Source organism: Bos indicus, chromosome 22 (assembly GCF_029378745.1).
Source record: "Bos indicus isolate NIAB-ARS_2022 breed Sahiwal x Tharparkar chromosome 22, NIAB-ARS_B.indTharparkar_mat_pri_1.0, whole genome shotgun sequence".
NCBI lineage: Eukaryota > Metazoa > Chordata > Mammalia > Artiodactyla > Bovidae > Bos > Bos indicus.
The window spans coordinates 52,456,064-52,473,267 of NC_091781.1; the positions used below are offsets into that span (position 1 = coordinate 52,456,064).

At 63.2% G+C, this 17,204-nt stretch overlaps 1 protein-coding gene across 8 annotated transcripts in view; it reads right to left on the reverse strand.

Annotated features, from left to right (window-relative positions):
• Positions 1–17,204, reverse strand: part of NBEAL2 (neurobeachin like 2) — a 30,408-nt gene that overhangs the window by 4,384 nt on the left and 8,820 nt on the right. For 5 of the 8 annotated variants that reach the window (XR_011563146.1, XR_011563147.1, XM_070777243.1 and 2 more), the window contains 41 exons: positions 16,921–17,009; positions 16,714–16,842; positions 16,531–16,612; positions 16,324–16,448; positions 16,071–16,153; positions 14,272–14,357; positions 13,897–14,179; positions 13,636–13,742; positions 13,068–13,148; positions 11,560–11,643; positions 11,059–11,157; positions 10,155–10,762; positions 9,940–10,072; positions 9,742–9,861; positions 9,221–9,542; positions 8,921–9,003; positions 8,727–8,819; positions 8,368–8,542; positions 8,107–8,240; positions 7,587–7,746; positions 7,271–7,373; positions 6,945–7,098; positions 6,680–6,838; positions 6,333–6,492; positions 6,073–6,158; positions 5,396–5,902; positions 4,587–4,765; positions 4,347–4,506; positions 3,973–4,110; positions 3,525–3,881; positions 3,289–3,438; positions 2,989–3,146; positions 2,710–2,834; positions 2,488–2,623; positions 1,844–2,004; positions 1,426–1,742; positions 1,230–1,325; positions 740–864; positions 517–657; positions 219–349; positions 10–119 (listed from right to left, as the gene is read on the reverse strand). Coding sequence is in view for 6 of the 8 variants with exons in the window: in XM_070777243.1 (XP_070633344.1) it covers positions 10–119; positions 219–349; positions 517–657; positions 740–864; positions 1,230–1,325; positions 1,426–1,742; positions 1,844–2,004; positions 2,488–2,623; positions 2,710–2,834; positions 2,989–3,146; positions 3,289–3,438; positions 3,525–3,881; positions 3,973–4,110; positions 4,347–4,506; positions 4,587–4,765; positions 5,396–5,902; positions 6,073–6,158; positions 6,333–6,492; positions 6,680–6,838; positions 6,945–7,098; positions 7,271–7,373; positions 7,587–7,746; positions 8,107–8,240; positions 8,368–8,542; positions 8,727–8,819; positions 8,921–9,003; positions 9,221–9,542; positions 9,742–9,861; positions 9,940–10,072; positions 10,155–10,762; positions 11,059–11,157; positions 11,560–11,643; positions 13,068–13,148; positions 13,636–13,742; positions 13,897–14,179; positions 14,272–14,357; positions 16,071–16,153; positions 16,324–16,448; positions 16,531–16,612; positions 16,714–16,842; positions 16,921–17,009 (6,729 nt within the window). In the remaining 2 variants the exon portion in view is untranslated. The remainder of the gene's footprint in view (positions 1–9; positions 120–218; positions 350–516; positions 658–739; positions 865–1,229; positions 1,326–1,425; positions 1,743–1,843; positions 2,005–2,487; positions 2,624–2,709; positions 2,835–2,988; positions 3,147–3,288; positions 3,439–3,524; positions 3,882–3,972; positions 4,111–4,346; positions 4,507–4,586; positions 4,766–5,395; positions 5,903–6,072; positions 6,159–6,332; positions 6,493–6,679; positions 6,839–6,944; positions 7,099–7,270; positions 7,374–7,586; positions 7,747–8,106; positions 8,241–8,367; positions 8,543–8,726; positions 8,820–8,920; positions 9,004–9,220; positions 9,543–9,741; positions 9,862–9,939; positions 10,073–10,154; positions 10,763–11,058; positions 11,158–11,559; positions 11,644–13,067; positions 13,149–13,635; positions 13,743–13,896; positions 14,180–14,271; positions 14,358–16,070; positions 16,154–16,323; positions 16,449–16,530; positions 16,613–16,713; positions 16,843–16,920; positions 17,010–17,204) is intronic. The other 3 variants (XM_070777245.1, XM_070777241.1, XM_070777242.1) reach the window with 2 other exon arrangements.

Genomic DNA, 17,204 nt, shown 5'->3' on the forward strand with positions numbered 1-17,204 from the left:
ACATCTCACCAGTGCCCGGCGGTGCTGCTGGATGAAGTCCTCAGGAGAGCTGGCCCATGGGGGCAGTACCACATCACCCACCTTCTCGTTGGTCAGCTGGAGGCAGCCCAGGTCAAAGCCTGGCACAGAAGGCTGGGTCAGCTGTCTCGCTGTGCCTTCTTCACCAGCTCCCCGGCCACCCTCCATCTTCACGCCTCCCGCCCCCACCCAGCGCCTACCGTTCTGGTTCTCCAGGAAATCGGGGAAGTAGAAGAACTCTGGGATGAGCTCCTTCACATCAGCGGGGCTCTCCAGGCGGGCCTGCCAGGCTGCTGCCACTGAGTGGAACTGCCGGTCCGAGCAGTCGAAGCTGGGGAGGGGCACGGGCCAAAGTGAGGCAGTGAGAAGGGAGACAGGGAATGAAAAGGTGCAGCCCTGGACAAGCAGGGAGCCAGCCTGTCCAGGATGCCTGGAAGACCCACCCTTCCCTCATCCACCCTGCCCACCGCCCCACACCATCTGCCTGCCCCTCCACACCGGCCACTCTGCAGCTGGACATGCAGGGAGGTGAATGGTTCCACGCGGATGAGGTAGTGCATCACGCCCGCCGCATTGGAATAGTGGGTGCCATAATGGAACTTGTCGATGGTGCCCGCTGGGTCCTCGAAGCTCTCATACCTAGAACCACGGTTGGAGGGAATCAGTGGAAGCCCTCCCTGGTCCACCCCAGCCCCGAGCCCAGCCTTGCTCACGCACTCACTTCTCCTTCACAAGCTGGGCGTGCTTGGGGTTCACCACACCAATGGGCTTGGACAGGTCCCGGAAGACGGCTGGGTTGCTGAGGTCCAAGGTTGGGGACACGTAGTCCTGTAGGACCCAGGGGAACTGGCCGCCCACCCGGGCAGGAGCTGCATGAGGGTCCTGATGGCCTACATGGCCAGCCTGCCCTGCCTGCACCCTCACCCTCAGGAAGATGGGTGGAGCCCACAGGTGGGGGTGCACCATGGGGAGCAGTAGGGATTGTCTGAGACAGGATTTCCTTCAAGAACAGAGGCCAGGAGGGGAAGGGAGTGGGGCTGGGTGTGCGTGGGGGCAGCAGGGCGTGGGGGACTGAGCCGAGAACAGAGGCCAGGCCTCAGGCAGCACCTGCCCAGGACTGAGCTCAGGGCTTGGCCCTCTATCAGTACCCACACTTGGGTGGACCAGGGCTGGCGGAGCAGAGGGTGGGTGGAGGGGTAGCAGGCCCTTACCACAGGGTACTGAGACAAGTCATTGTAGGTCCGCCCCGCAATGGTGTTGAGCTGCATCAGGTACTCAAAGTTGGAGATCTCTCGCTGCACCCATTTCTGGCGGGGCAAGGATACGAGGTGAGCCGGTGGGCTGCCAGCACTCTCCCCAGTGGCGGGGCTCTGACCTCACCTGACCCCCACCCTCCAGGGCTCTCACCTGCGTAAGACCTGAGGCGCGCAGCATCTCCTGGGGAGAGCGGCTACTTAGGTAGCCTTGGGTAGGGGGTCGCAGACGCAGGAGCCAGGAGTACACCTGGTTCCGCACCTGGGTGTGGGGTGGAATGAGGGAGGGCTGGGGCCTGGGCACGGGGGAAGGGGATGAGGCTGCGGCCCCGCCCGTCTTGCATGGGAAGTTGAGGAAGTAGTTGGCCTGATCAATGAAGAAGAGCTCAAGAGCTGAGCGGCGCAAGTTGAAACGCCGCAGGTGGACCTCGCGCAGCTGGGCCAGTGGGCGCCGGAAGTCATGGCCGATGCCTGTAGGGATGGAGAGCAGGTGCTGGAGCTACCCGCCCCAGCCCCACGAGACCCCAGCCCCCATCCCTGCCGGCCCTCCAGCCCGCTCCAGCAGAACACACCCTCCTCAGTTTCGACCCGCTCGGCACTGCCATCGTAGAAATACACGTGCTGCGTGGTGACCTCCAGCAGCCCTGGGACCACAGCCACCACGGTGACCAGTTGGCACTCAGCTGACAGCACCAGATTCTCATGCTGCTCATCCAGCTCTGCGGCCTCCAACCTGGGGGCCAGCACCCACTTTAGGTACTAGGCTCTGGGACCCCCATTCCCAACCAACCCAAGGACCACACTCTCAAAGTACCACTAAGTTAGGAGGCACGCTGCTCATGATCCCATAGGAGAAGGAGGAGCTGCCCATGGTCCAGACTGGCCCCAGTCCATGCCCTGAAACCTGGGCTTCTAAAGTTCCTGCCAGGACACCAACCCCTGTCCCCAGCCTCCCCTCACTCAGCACCTGCCCACTCCCATGGGCGCACATCCTGGTCTGGCTTCTCAGTCCTGCTCTGGGGTGCCTGGCCATCAAACAGCAACTCTCCATCCTCTTACAGATCTGCCTAACCCTTCCACCTGACTTTGGACTGTCCCTTCAGGGTGGTTAGCCCCACAGCAGGAGGGCAAGTACACTGAGAAGCCCTCTGCCACTGGCAGGCACACATTGGACAGGCCCCCTTGCCCTGGGCAGCTCTTTCCCAGCCCCACTCACGGGGTCTCCAGTGCAGCCAGCTCGTCCTCGCCCAGCTGGTCTTCCTGTAGCTCCTCAGGTAGGCTGCTGACTTTGGCCTCTTTGGTCACAGCGAGAGGCAGTGAGGCCTCCTCGGTGGGTGTCAGGGGGGCCTCACCTGCAATGGGCCCAAGGGTGCTCAGCCAGAGCTGGACAAGACAAGGCTATGAGGTTGGGTGGACACAGCTCGGCACACCCTCTCACCCAGGTTGTCGCGTAGGGCACTGGCCTCCAGGTGAGGGTTGAAGTGATGGTTGGGCACCAGCTTCAGACGCATGCGCGAGTAGGTCTCAGCACTGGAGAGCTTCCAGTGGGGGGTGGGCGGATCCCTACAGATATGACCCCACTTACGGTCATGAGTGGGAAGCAGCGGGTTGCAGACCCCTCTGCCTTCCTCCCAGGCTTCTCCTCAAAGACACTCTCCTGGCCCCTCCCTCCCAAGACCCACCCACCCTACGAGACTCCTCCCAAAGCCCCGCCCACCTCAGGGCCCAGGCCCCACAGGGGCTGGCTAGCTGGCGCCACAGCGCCCCCCAGTGCAGCAGGGCAGTGGAGTGCTGCGCTGCCTGCTGCTTCAGCGCCGCCGCGTATCGCAGCCCCTCGAAGCGCGCCCGCCTCTGCACAGGGTCCAGCACCAGCTCCTGCGGGGTGGGGGTGGAGGAACAGGTGAGGCCCGCTGGGTGCTTCCAGCTCCTCTCTCCTCTCAGTCCCAGCAGCCGTCCTCTGGGTCCACAGAGGGCCCAAGTGTGGAGCTGCTCCCGGCCCCCAGGGCAGGTCGCACACCTGGAAGGCCCGACGGCTGCGCGCGCGCTCCCGCTGGCGCCGCTGCCCACTGCTCATGAGCATGTCGTAGCAGGCGTTCCAGAAGCCCGACATGAGGTCGTGACTCTTAGCATAGGTGTCCATTTCGAACTGTGACATGGTGGGCTGCACCTGGAGGACCGGACAGGGAGAGGAGACCGCGCTCGATGTGGGCCCCCAGCCCCCACTACTTTGCCCATGCCCCCGGCCCCAGGCACCTGCTTGTCAATGAAGTGACGCCATTCGGGGGTGGCACAGAAGGCCTGGAAGTCCTCGAAGAAGGTGGGGCTCCCGTTGGTGGGCGGCAGGGAAGGCAGGCCCCACTGTAGCCCCAGTGGGCCGTAGGCGCGGTCCAGCAGCGTGCGCACCAGCGGCACCAACCACGAGCAGCGCTCTGCAGCAGCGGCGGCGACTGGGGGCTCCCCGTTCTCGGTGGGGGTCTCTGATTGGGAGGTGTTCAGCGCCCGCGCCAGCGCCGCCTCCAGCTTGGAGAGCACGTAGCAAGCCTCCTCTCGGCGCATGGGCACTGCGGTCTGCAGCAGCGCGTGCAGCTTCACGTAGGCTTGGGCGTGCAGCTGCGGACGGAAGAGTGGGGGTGTCACCAGCTACTCCCTGAGCTCCCTAGATCCGCTGCGCACCCTCCCCCCACAGCCGCCCTGCGCTCACCTGCGGGTCCTCCAGCAGGATGTAGCCGAGCACCAGGCGCAGGCCGATCTGCGCCATCTCTCGGAGGTCCGCTGTGCCGTTGGCCAGGTGTGGCCAGGCTCCCAGGCGATCCAGCAGGCTACACACTCCTTCGAACAGCTGCCGCACACCATATATTCCAGGTGGCCATCACCAGATGAGGCCAGAAGCCCGTGAGGAGAGAGGGAAGTAAGGTTTGGGCTGGGGGCCAGAGAGGGTTTCCACATACAGATAGACCTCTGCTCACAGATACCAGAGCTGAGGTCCCCATGATTGCACATGTGTACTCAGCCACTCTGCAGACCAAGAGCCCTCGGGGCATGTGAACACAGTGCTCCTGCCCCGAGCTGCCATACCTTCTCACTCCACAGCTCCTGGTTACCATGGCCCTCGGCACACAGGAAGTCCTGCAGCAGACGCAGCAGCCAAAGCGCCTGCTGGGTGAGGCTGGCCAGGACCCCAGGGGGGGCCTCTTTGATGTCGGTCAGGGCTGACTCCAGCATCATCTCCAGGAGGCTGGAGGGGAATGAGGGACTCTGGTGTCTACCTGACTGCCTTCTGGGCCCCCAGGCTTCCCCACGGCCCTGCTCCCTCACCTGCGCTTGATGCAGTCTGGTGGGCGCACCAGCGTGGCTGAGGACCCCAGCTGCGTGAGCACGGAGAAGACCTGGCCGCGCTCCCGCCAGGCGGCCTCATCACTGCCATCCACACCCCGCCACGTCACTGAGAACAGCACGTTGGTGAGCAGGTTACAAAGCTCCTCCTCACAGGTTTGCTGTGGACACAGGGGGTGTGTGGAGTGCAGGCTGGGGAGGGAGGGAATCACTGCCCCAGCACCATCCCTGTTCAGCACCTCTGCCCACCCACTAGTAGGCACAGCAGGAGGCTGAGCCTTTGGCCAACGGCCCAGCCAGTGTGCTGCTGAGGGCCTAGACAAACAGTGTGGGACTCGACCACCACCTGAGTTCCAGGGAGGATCCTGGGGTTCCAGGATTCCTAAGAGGAGATGAGGCAGTTCACATAGTTACCTCACAGGCCTCAAGGACTGTCCCAGAACCCTCTGGAATAATGCCATTGAATAAGCAAAGGCCCCTCCCCAGATCCAGAAGCACAAGGCAGGACTCTTAGAGCCATGCTGCTCACCAGCCCTGAAAAGCCCGTGTCCCACAGGCTCTCAAGGGCCTTCCAAAGCCTGGCAAGTGCCCCCAGCTGTCTCAGCACAACTTGCCCTGTTCTGGAATATCCGCCACCCCTCAGAGAACACACTGCAGAGGAAAGTTATGAGGGGGCAGCGCTGGACCTGACCGGCCGTCACAGCCCTGATGTCAAACAGTACCACACCTCTGGAAAAGTTCCACTGGCTGCCCTGGGCCCCCGAGGAGCCCTACCTCAGAGCCCGCCTCACCTGAGGGTTGCTGGTATTGGAGGTGTCATCCCCACTGATGGTGGGCTCTGGCAGGCTGCCGTCCTCCAGCACGTTGGAGAGACTGGAGCTGTGGCGGCCCTGGGCCATAGGGAAGGGCCGGGGTCCATCGAGTGGGGATGGTGTGCCAGGCTGGCTGGCTGGAGTGACAGTCCCGCTGCCGCTGCCACCACCGGCAGTATTTCCTGAGCTCACACTGGCCCGCTCCAGGCCCAGCTCAAAGGGGGTGGCGAACGGGGAGAGGGCGTGGTAAAAGGCATCAGGGTCAGGGGCCTCTGGGGGCAGGAAGACGTCTGAAGACTCAGGCGACTCGGTGGGTGGCTTGTGTGAGGCTGGCTCCGGGGAGGTGGGTGGCTCAGGGGTAAAGGGCAGGGGACTGCCGGCTGTGACAGCTTCCAGGACAAACAGCCGGGTCAGCACATCCTGCCAGCCGGCCTGGCGGGCCAGCAGCCGCACTATGTCTGGCTGTCCGTAGATGAGGTGGAAGAGCTGCCAGGCCAGGGCACAGGAAGTGAGGGACTCACTCGACAGCCTGCCCCAGCACCTCCTCAGGGGGCCTTTGCACGGGAGGCCTGCAGAGACCCCTCATCCCAGGCAGGCAAAGCCCTCAGGGTGGAAGCCACCCCACACCCCCAACAAAGCTTTCACTTTCCACTCACCTGACGACAAATGTCCAGGCGGACGCTGAGGTCAGCCTGGAGGGACAGTTGCACCACAGCCAACAGATCAGAGAGGTTCAGGCAATCTGGGAAGATGGCCAGAAAAGGCCTGAGGGACTGACCCCAGAGGGGAACTGTGCCCCGTTGCTGGGTCAGCCTCGGCCCTTGGACCAACACCTTCCTGATTCCCACCTGCCCTGTCTCCTGGATCCATGTCATCCCTCTACCTGGCCTGCCTCTTGGCCCCGCCCAGGTTGTACCTGCCCCCAGAAACAGCTTGTAGAGGCCCTGGCAGAGCTGGGGGGAAACGGCGCCGTCTGGCAGGCAGGCAACGAGACCCTGGAGACCACACTCTCGCAGCCGGAGCCGCTGACGGCTGCGCTCAGGTAAGCGCTCATTCTGTTGCAGTCTGCGCAGGATCTGTGTGGGGTCATCATCAAGGGGAAGGAGTTACTGTAGGAGGGTAAGCCACCACACAGGGGTGGGGCTCCAAGAGAGGCCTGCAAAGACAGCTCCACCCACTAGCCCAGGGCCTTCTGCCTATCCCTGGACTCAGGCAGGAGCCCCAGTGAATGAGAATGCAGGGTTCGGGGGGAGCTAGATGTACCTTGCAGACTCGGTCGGGCAGCAAGGGCATGGGCCTCGGCCTCACCAGCAGTGCCAGCAGCACCTCAAGGTTCCCCGGCTCCAGCAGGAAGACAGCCAGAGACTCCTGTGCTGGGGAGCCTTGCAGCAGCGCCAGCAGCAGATCCAGCGCACCCACCACCTGGGGACACAAAGGCTTACGCTAATCGCGCCCAGCCCCAAGGCCCGGAACATGGTCCACGCTCCACCCCTCATCCAGGCTTCACCTCTGCCAACCTCTAGCCTACCTGGCCATCATCACCCAAGGCCGCCAGAAAGTTTAGCACCACCTGCAGGTCATCAGCGGTAGAGCTCCGCACCAGAAACTCCCGGGCCAGGCCCAGGAGTGACGTCTGCACTGTGCGCAGGTCGTCGGCGGGTAGGGGGCGCTCGCGCTGCGGACTGGGCAGGTCCCAGCAGAGAGGTCACCCAGGGCCAGGGAAACCACCAGGACATGGAAGGGAGGCGAGAACACGGAGGGCCGGCAGGTGAGCTGCGGGGCTGAACAGACCTGCCCCCAAGGCCCGAGGCTGGAGCATCAGCACCCCACCCCATCTGTCCCCACCAGCCTCACCTGTAGTGGACACGCAGGGCATCAAGGATGAACTGGACCCCATACTTCTTCCGCAGCTTCTGTCTGTGCTCACGGACTATGCTAGACACATACTGGATGTGGCCTGAGCGGGCATCAGCAGAGGGCTCAGCCCACCAGGCTGCGCTAGGTTCCTTCCATCATCCAGGACAGGGCCATGCCACTGCCAGACCCCCACCCCCACCCCGACCAGGGGAGGGTCGTCGTCCCCTCAGATCAGCTACAGGGCTGTAGCCTCTGAGAACGTCCACTGCCACCCTGGCTGGCGGCATCTCCTCACCCAAGTCGGCACACCTACCCAGGCGCACAGCGAAGTCGCTGAGGGTCCAGAGGTGAAAGTTGAAGAGCAAGTGCTGGTAGAGCAGGTACAGGAGGGGCCCACTGCCCTCGGCTGCCACCTGCTCCATCAGCAGCTGGGCAGACATGAGCACATTCATGTCCATGGCCCAGCTGGGGACCTGGGTGGGGGCAGGAGCTGGGGTGAGATGTCAGGCCTTGTCCACCCACTATCAGGCCTCCCAGTTTCCACCCTGCCCTGCACAGGCAGATGGACACAAACATCCTGCCTGCTCCAAACCCTCTGGCGGCTCCCTGCCCTCTGAAGTACAAGCTCCCAGCCTACTGTGCGGGTGTCCTGCCCCAGCCTGTGCTGGTACTTCCCCAGACCCTCTTGGCCCAACCCTGCCCCGCCTTTCAAATGCCACCTCTCCCAGGAGGCCCTCCCTGACTGATGGCATCAGGCACCCCGGCTTGGTCCCTCCAACAGCCCCTTGGTCAGATGAAGGAGTCCCCTCCCCGCCTGCCCCAGCAGGCCTCACCTTGCGCAAGAGGGCCCCGATGATGGCGGGCCCCTGGCAGTGCATCAGGCTCTCCTGATTCACGGGGTGGCCCTGCAGGAAGTTCCGCAGCATCAGCAGAAAGGCAGCCACTGCATTCTTCTCCATTCGCTCCTCTGCCACCACCAGGAAGGGGACAGGTGTGCGTCAAAGGCCTGTCAGGGGCTACAAGACCTCAAGCACTCCAGCCCCCTGCCAGGCCAAGCTCTTCTCTCACCAACACAGGCACCAGGGACACTTTACCTGAGGACTTGCCCAGTGGGAGAAGCAGGCCCTGGGCACTTTGGCCAGAGGTCAGTTCGGGCCCCACAAGGTCATGTGTTTCTGCTGGACCTGCCTCGGCTTCCTGGGGTTGTGCAGCCACTCGCTCCAGCAGGGGCAGCAGGGCACCCATGCCTCCCACGCAGTTCACCACATCCTGTGGGCAGGGGGCCTCCGTGAGGGCAGCACCCCATCATCTCCTGCCCCCTCCACCCTGCAGACCCTCCAACCTGGAATCCTGGGTCTCCTTAAGACCTCCCAGGGCACGGAGCCACTCCAGCCCACCCTGCACACTGCCCGTGCTCACACTTCCTGCACACACTGTCCACGTGGGCACACACCTTCACGTCCCAGGTCTCCACTCTATGGCCCGTAAGGCGGCCATCCAGCCCATGGCCAGGGGACAGGTCCAAGCAGATGTTGTTTTTACAGGCCTGGGAACAGGGGGTGAGCAAGGCTCAGTGTGGGTAGGGGGAGGCAGGCGATAGAGGGTGGGAGCCAGGGGAGATTGAGCCAACTGCCCAGCCCCCCATACCTGAGGTGAGTAATGGAGGAGCAGTTTGGTGCCAAGTTCATGCAGTTCACCCTCAGGCTTGAAGGGTGCTGTCTCATTGGGCCCTGGAGGTGGGCAGGGGGCTTCAGACCTGGCTGGGCTTGCAGCCAGACCCCACCCAGAGCCTGCCTCTTCTCTGCCTGATCAGAAGACAGACCCTTGGGGATACCCACTCCCCACTGGAGCCCTACTTTTGGGCCTGGACACTTTGTGAGACCCAACCTCTTGGGTCCTGGGAACAGGGATAGGGCTGGGGCGGGGCGTGGGGAGCACGCTGCATACCCAGGGCGCACAGGACGCGCAGGGCGGCCGCCTGCAGGGCTTCATGGAAGATGGCCACAGCCCCCAGTTCGCCCTCCAGGGAGGTGGGGCTGCCCCACCGAGTGTCCTGCGTGCCAGCAAGGGTGGAGCTGATGCTGCCCTCCTGCAGGGGGGCCACCAGCCCGGACCCCCAGCCAAGCCCTGTGGTGGCCGGGACTGACTGGGAGCGGGTGAGCGAGGGGTGAGTGTGAGCCAGGGCGGCGGGGCCCGGTGGTGCAGGCAGCCCCGTGGTGGTGGTCGTTGTGCGGTGCCCAGCAGACCCGATACAGCAAGACGAGAAAGGCTGTGGGGGCCAGGGTTGGGGGGCGGTCGGTCAGGTCACGTTACAGCCTGGGGTTCCACCTTCCTCAGGGACCCCCAAGGCTGCACAGACCCCAGAGGCTGAAGCCTGTGGGGTGGGGGAAGGGAAACAGGGGCTCCAGGGCCCACCCTGTCCAAGGCTGCCCAGCTACCCAAACCTCCCCAAACCCCGCCTGGCACACCTCACTAAGGGACGGGCAGCGAAGGGGTGCTGTCTTGACCAGATGGCCGTCTTTGTAGACGTGGACCAGGTTCTGGCTGAAGGGCCGGCGCCCGGGCACGTGGACTATGGCCACACAGTGCTACAACAGAAGCCACGAGATCAGGTGAGGCCCTGGTGTCCCCTGCACCTCCCGGGCCACGTGAGGATGGAGGCTCACCCAGGCGGAGTCGGCAAAGGACACTTCAGGCAAGCTCATGGTCAAGTATTCCTTCCGGGTGCACACAGCCACCACCAGGGTTCCAGCCGCCGTGAAGAAGGCTTCAAACCCCGAGCCACTGCTGGTGAAGAAGCTGAGGGCCAGCCAAGCCGGTTAAGCCTGCTGGTTCTCCCGCTTACCCTGGCAGCCTGCCCTGACCCCTGGCAGTCACCTACCTGTACAGCTGCTTCCGCTGGAGCGGCCGGGTGGGGGTGGGGGCGGGGGCAGGTGCTCCAGCCATGGGGTGCAGACAGAGCCAGGCATGGAAGGTGAAACCAGGGCCTGGCCAGCGCTGCACAGGGGGGACCATGATGCCCGCCATACTGGGTGTTAGGTCAAAGTAGCGTAGGGCTCGTGCTGGGCCCTGGTGCCGGGCCATGCCAGAGAGCGCGCGGATGATGGCACCTGCGTGGCGGGCCTGCCCAGCCTCTGCTCCACCTGGCCCCGAGTCCAACCCTGGCGGCGGGCGAAGCAAGCGCCGCAGCTCCGAGGGCCTTAGCGACACGTGGCCCAGTGCTTGCAGCAGTGCCAACAACTGCTCCTGGCAGCGGGCCCCCAGGGCCACCCCCTCGCTGAGCGTCTCCAGAAGGCAGCCCACCAGACCCGCCTGCACGCACGTGGCACGGCTGGCAGGGCAGCTGTCACAGAGCCACCAGAGGCGCTGTGCTAGGAAGAGCCGCAGCTCAGCCGTGGGCAGGCTCGGCAGCCACCTCATCAGCACCAGCACTGGCTGCTCGTTGCGGATCGGCGGTGGGGGACACGTGCTGTGGTCGCCCTCCACAGCCTGTGGGGGGAGAGGATGGGCTAGCCCCCAGGCATCTGGCATGGAACAGGCCACCCTCACAACAGTGGGACTTCCTGCGTCGTCCTGGGACTTGCTAACAAGCAATAGCTTCTGGACCCCATGCAGCTCAGAGTCCTCGCCCCAGTGACCCCGACACACAGGATCAGGACACAGGTCACACTGTGTACGGGCCACAGTCAGTATGGTCCCCCAAAGCGGACAGCTCATTTTCTGTGCTTGCCCTGACTCAGTCCTGGCTGCCCACAGGGACCCTGACCCCCAGCCCCTGCCCTCACCATGTTGAGCAGCTCTTGCAACAGCCGATGGGTGGGGGGACCGTGGCTCTGCAGGACCTCGTGCAGGTGAGGGTAGCCAATGCGCTCCTTAAACACCTCCTGTGCCAGGATGGATGGGAAAGGCGCGAGCACGGATGTGGGCCCCAGGGCATGCTCACAACCCATGGGAACCTTGGAGGAGGTTCAGGGCTCCCTCGCCCAGCTCTGACTCTGGATCACAGTGATAGTAGGGGTGGGGACCCATGGCAGGATCGGGGGGAACGGCTCTGCCTCGGAGGGCTGCAGATGGTGGTCAGCCACAAGCATCCGTTCCCCTCCAGCCAGGACACCCAGCTCCCAGGACTAATGACGAATGACCATACCTGCCCCATGGGCTGATCTGCACCCCAGAGGACAGGATGGCCACCTCCCCAGCTCACTTGCTCTGACAGCCATCAGCCAGACCCGTTCTATTTAACTCCACCCTATGGCCCTACTGTAGTGCGACGGCAGCATCCTCACCTTGGCGGAGGGGGAGCCACTCATGATGCAGGTCAGCACTCTGACCACGTGGACTGCAATGGCGTCTGTGTCCTGGTCCAGTACCTTGGGGTGGGGAGGGGCAGTCAGGAGAGGCAGGTGCCAGGATGTCGCAGCTGGCAGCACCCTGCAGTGAAAGGGGTGCAGGGACAGGAGGAGATGCCCCCAGGCCAGTAGCTGAGTGGGCTTGGGGCCCCAAGAGGCTGGCACCCTGACATGGACACCAGCGTGTCTACCTTTGCCCAAACTACTGTGACCTTCACCCTGACCTTAGGGCCCCCTCTGAACCGCTTGGCAAGACCCACTCAGAGAGAGGCCGGAAGAAGCTGAGGCTGGGAAGATCACCAGTGAACGCTTTTGCTGCAGCCCTCTGCCCACCACAGTCTGGTGGGTTCATAGGCCTCAGTCTCCACCCATCCCCACCCAAGCTAGACACACGTGCAGGCAGGCTGGCAAGTGCCCCATCACCCATGATGATTGACAGGGGGTCTGGGGATTTAGGGACAATCAATCACAGGATGTTAGAACCAAAAGAACCTTCGAGACCTTTAAGTCCTACCCTGCCCCTTTCCCCTAGATCCAGGTGGGAACAGAGGCTCAGCCTGGACAGACCTGACGACCCAGGGCATGTGACTCCTTCACCCGGCCCTACGGAGGCGTGAGGGGTCAGGAGGGCTTGACATTGTGTCAGCAGCTGCTAGACTATTTCAGCTCCGTGGGGCCCTTGGCCCCAGCTCTGCCCGACTCCCCAAGGGATCTCAGGCAATCTTCTTCCCCTGTCCAGGCTTCAGATTCCTCATCTGTAACAAGCAGGGGTCTCACCAGCCTCGCCTGCTTTGTAGAGGAATGGACCTGCAGGTTCTCAGAAAACAGCCAAGTGCAATAGACACACGGGGCTGCTTCATGAGGCCAGAGCAAGGGCAGGGCTCCGGACACGGGGGCCCAGGTGTTGAGCCACAGAGGGGGTGCCCCATGAACAGCCCCCAACCAACACCCTACAGCCTCCTGGAGCCCGCAGGTGAGGTGAGCAGGGGGCACGGCATGAGGTCATGAGGGGATGGGGAACTCCCAGGGACCTGCTTAGGGCAAGTTCAAGGATTCAAGCAAAGAAGTGGCCCCATGTGAGGGACCCCCTCTGTGAGCGCCCACAGCCAAATCCCTGAGTATCTGGCCTCCTGTTTCTGCTTTGGTGCAATGGAGCTGGGTGGTTGAGTATCGAAGGTTCCTTCCGGCTCGGCAAAGCCAAACCCCAGCTCCCAGGACTAACACCAGGCAGGGCACAGATCCCTCCTGTGTGGCTCCCTGGGCTGGGGATCTGGAAGGCCGGTGAGACAGCGTGGGGGACCCAGCCCCATCGCTAGGCTCCACCAGGCCTCACACAGATCTGCTTGCTCCCCCTGCAAACTGCAGAAAGACTCAAAGAGGGAGCCCCAAGGGGTACATGCCCAGGGACGTGCGTGACTGAGGTGGTGTCGGCCTGAGGGTGGTACCTTCTGGACATCGGGCTCAGTCAGTAACCAGGTAGCCAGGTCACTGTCCCCCTCAGGGGGCGCCCGGGCCTGCAGGTACAGCTGTGGGGATGCGGGAGGGCATAAGGTGGAGGGGGCAGAGGAGAGAAAAGATGGGGGAAGGGTGGGGTTAGAGCAGGACCTGGGGCGGCTGCCAGGGCTCCCCCCACAGGCAAGGATGTGCCCTGAGCCCCAGGCCAAGTGCCCCCCGGCACAAGGGCAGAGCAGGGAGCTGAGCCACCCACACCTGCCCAGAGGGACAGCGCCGGGGGCAGATGAGTGGGCAGGAGTAGACACTGCATCCGAAACAGCTGAGCCTTCCCTCCTGCCCAACACCTGGGACTGGGGAGAAGGGAAACGGGGGGCCAGGGCAGCTCCCGTCCGTCTACGACACCCTCTTCCTATGGGGTCCAGAGCATCCTGACTCCAGGCCCTCCCACTGAAGAGCAAGCCACCCCACCAGCCCCAGCGCATCCAGCCCATTTGCTCAGCATCCGTACGTGGTGCCCCTAGCCTCTGGTTCCAGGCCCCTGACCTGGGCCCCGCCCACCTTGCTGTTCTGGATGAGGCGAATCAGGTGTTCAAAGCAGTTGTTGCTGAGGAAGGTGGCCTGCAGCACTGGCCGGTCCTCGCATGCCAGCATCATGGGGATGGCATCTGTGGAGGGGTCAAGGGTCAGCCCCGCCAAGCATCTTGCCAGCACCACCTCTGGTCAGCCTGAAACCTTCCTCCCATGCTGCCCAGGCCGGCCTTTCCATCACCACTTGGGGCTTCCCCTGCTAATGCCACCTCCCCGAGAGGCCATACACACCAAGCATGCTGACCCGCAGGGTGACATGGGCTTCTCCAGGGTCCGGGCTCGGCCCGGCTGGCCAGTCGGTATTAAGGATGCGGAAGTAGCCCTCCAGCAGGGCTCGGAGCTCTGGCCCCCGCGGGGGTGCGCGGCTGGCGTGCAAGACGTGTACAGTACCCACCAGCACCTCCAGGGCCAGCGGCACCAGGCGGGGGTCCTGGGCTGGCCTGTGGCCCCAGCCCCGCACCACATCCAGCAGACCCTGCACAGAGCCGGCACTCACAGCCTTCTGCCCGTTCTCCTGTAGGTGTGGGCAGAGATGGGGAGTTGGTTCACCCAGCAGAGAAACCCCGAGACAGCCACTCCCTGGCCCACAGTCTCCTCCAAGCCTACCTTCCCTCCCGCAAGAACAGCTCCAAAGAGGTGAATGAGACGCAGCAGGAGCACAGAAGGCAAGCGGTCTGCATCTCGCAGGCTCTCTGGACGGGGGAGGGGGCAAGACAAGGTCAGCAAGCTTGCAGGGCTGTGGGTCCAGGGGCCACACAAGAGGTGGGTGCCCTGGGGTGGCAGGGGGAGACTGGGAGATCACATCTCAAGGAGAAGACTGGCTCTGCGCTGGGAGTCTCTGAAGTGTCGTGACTCTGTGCCAGGGGTTCTCAGGAGGACACAGCCCTTCTTTGGGGAGCTTATAAGGGGCATGGCCCTGCCCTAAGAGCCTAGCCAGATCCCTGGATCCTTAATCCTGAAAGTGAGGACCCCAGGGTGAGCGCCCCCCATACACACTTCCCCACGGCAACCTAGGGTTTAGTTTCTTAGATGCAAATCTCCTGGTCCCTTTGCGCTGTGACGGTTGGAGCTTGCCGTGAGCAGCTCTGGGGGCCCTACAGTGTCTACTACACAGATACCCCACACACCATCCCCCACACCCGCACTGGGACTTCTAGGGGCTTTCACAGCGTCATATCTGGGAGGCCCACCTGGCCCTGCTCCAGCCAAGCTGGACAGGATGCCAGGACATGAACTGAAACCCAGAGAGCAGAAAGGACCAGCTCTGGGTCACATGAGTGTGTAGGGGCTGGGACCATGCAGGGCTGCCTTGACCGGTGGGATGGGGAGGGAGGCTTCCCCAGGAACAGCACCATGGCTGGAGAGCAGAGAGTGAGTGGGGCTGAAAAGGAAGGCTGTGGGGAGGAGCAGGATGGGATTCTGAGGGTGTCAGGCCCCCATAGAGGAATTTATAGCACAGAGAACAAAATCCTGCATGTATTAAGAAGAGTACTCAGGCTGTGGAACAGCAGAGCCAGGAAACTCCCCAGGGGCATCTCCCCTCTTGGAGGTGTTGCCCCCACTCCAGACCCAAGCCCACGGCTCCCTGGGGCAACCCAGAAACACTGAGATATTTTCTAGCCCAATACGCCACCGCCTTCCCAAGCTGGCCTGCCCCTGTCCAGGCAGCACCCTGCCCTAGTAGTGGCTTAGTGCAAGTCACTCAGTCATGTGCAACTCTTTGCCATCCCATGGACTGTAGCCCGCCAGGCTCCTCTGTCCAGGGGATACTCCAGGCAAGAATACTGGAGTGGGTTGCCATTTCCTTCTCCAGGGGATCTTCCCGACCCAGGTCTCCCACATTGCAGACAGATTCCTTTATCATCTGAGCCACCAGGAAAGACCCTGCCCTAGGCCCATCTGAGATCCTGGCCAGTCTCCCTCCAAAGAGAGGAGAGGGGAGACCCAGGGGCATAAGGTGCCCAGGGAGAACAGGTGCCCAGAGATGTCCTGAGGGGTTAGCAGGAAGGGGGGACACCTACTGTAGAGACTGTCATGCGGAAGTGAGGAGACTGGGGGGAGCTACAGGGACAAAAAGACTGGACCAGACAGTTTGAAGATGGTCCAGGCCAGAATGGGGTACAAGTCACTGGGGGGATCCAGGAGATAGGAGAGAAGCAGGGAGGCAAATCAATTCCCCCCTCAGAAAAGAAATTACTCATTTTGTGCAGACATGCCCTTCCTCTCCTCTCTGCCCCTCAACTCCCATTTCCCTATAGAGGCCCATTCACATTCCTTCTCCCAGCACCAAGTGCAGCCACAGTAAATGGGTCCTTACTACATGTGCGATGGGGAAACCACAGGAAGGGGCTCGGGTATGAGGGCGGGGCCAGATGGAGCCGAGTGGGATGGGGGTGGGGCCTGACCTCGGAAAAAGGCGCTGAATTCAGAGGGCAAAGCAGCTGGAGGGAACTTGTATTTGCTCTTCTCCTTGGCGCTGATGACTTCCCTGGTGGGGGGCGGGGATGGGGTAGGGGCCAAGGTGAGGCCAGCGCGTCACTCCTCCTGGGTCACACCCCCTCAGGGGCCTGCACCCCGGCCCCTCCCACCCCTGCACCTGGGCCACCCCATCCTCTCCCCGGTCTTCTCTGGGTCCTCTGCCAGTGGGCCACCTCTCACCCCCGGTGCTGGCGCCGCCAGGTCTGGTATGGGTCGAAGAGGCCCTCACAGAGGAGCAGGGCATGCAGGGCTACATTCTCTAGCTGGGGCCCACGGTCCTCCTGCGGTGGTGGGGGTCCTTTCAGCTGTAGGCAGACGGAGAGGGTGGAAGGCTGTTAGCTGGGCCGTGGCTACCACCTGCCACCCCCAGGGTAGAGGCCACCTCACCTCGGCCACCAACTGGGTCAGCAGCGCCAGCACCCGGGGCGCCAGCACCCGGCCCCAGCCCGCCTCTACGTTCTCAGGGTTCCTGATGAGTGAATGATGGGAGAGGTCCCAGTGATATGCCAGTCCCTACCCTGGGCCCCAGCTCCATGCCCTCCCACCGTGGAGAAGACAACAGGGACCCACCTACAGAGGATGACGAAGAGCTTGAGCAGCAGCAGGGCTTGTTCCAGGTCCCCAGCATCCAGCTGCTCGGCCAGCACATGCAGCACGTCCAGAGGGAGCAGCGGCACCTCGGCACCCACCTCCTCTGGCCTGCGGGGGGTGGGGGGAGGCGTCACTGGGCACCGAGGACCCCTCAGTCTCCCACCCTCTGAGGAGCTCCAGCCTCACCTGCGTGGCTCCAGAGAGGAGAGTGAGATGCTCTTCTCGAAGGCACCCACAAAGGCCTTCAGCCACTGCTGCAGGTAGCCCAGGTCCTTCTGCAAAGGAGGGCGCAGGAGGGGCACAGTGGACACAGGCGGGGAGTGAATGGGGGTGGAGAGAGATTGCAGGCAGAGCAGGAGGGGAGGTTACGGGTGGGGAGAGAAAGGGGGGAAGACAGGAAGTGGAAGGTCAACATCAGAGGACTGCCTGACATACTGACCACTCTCCCAGGCACCCCCGTCTGCACTTCT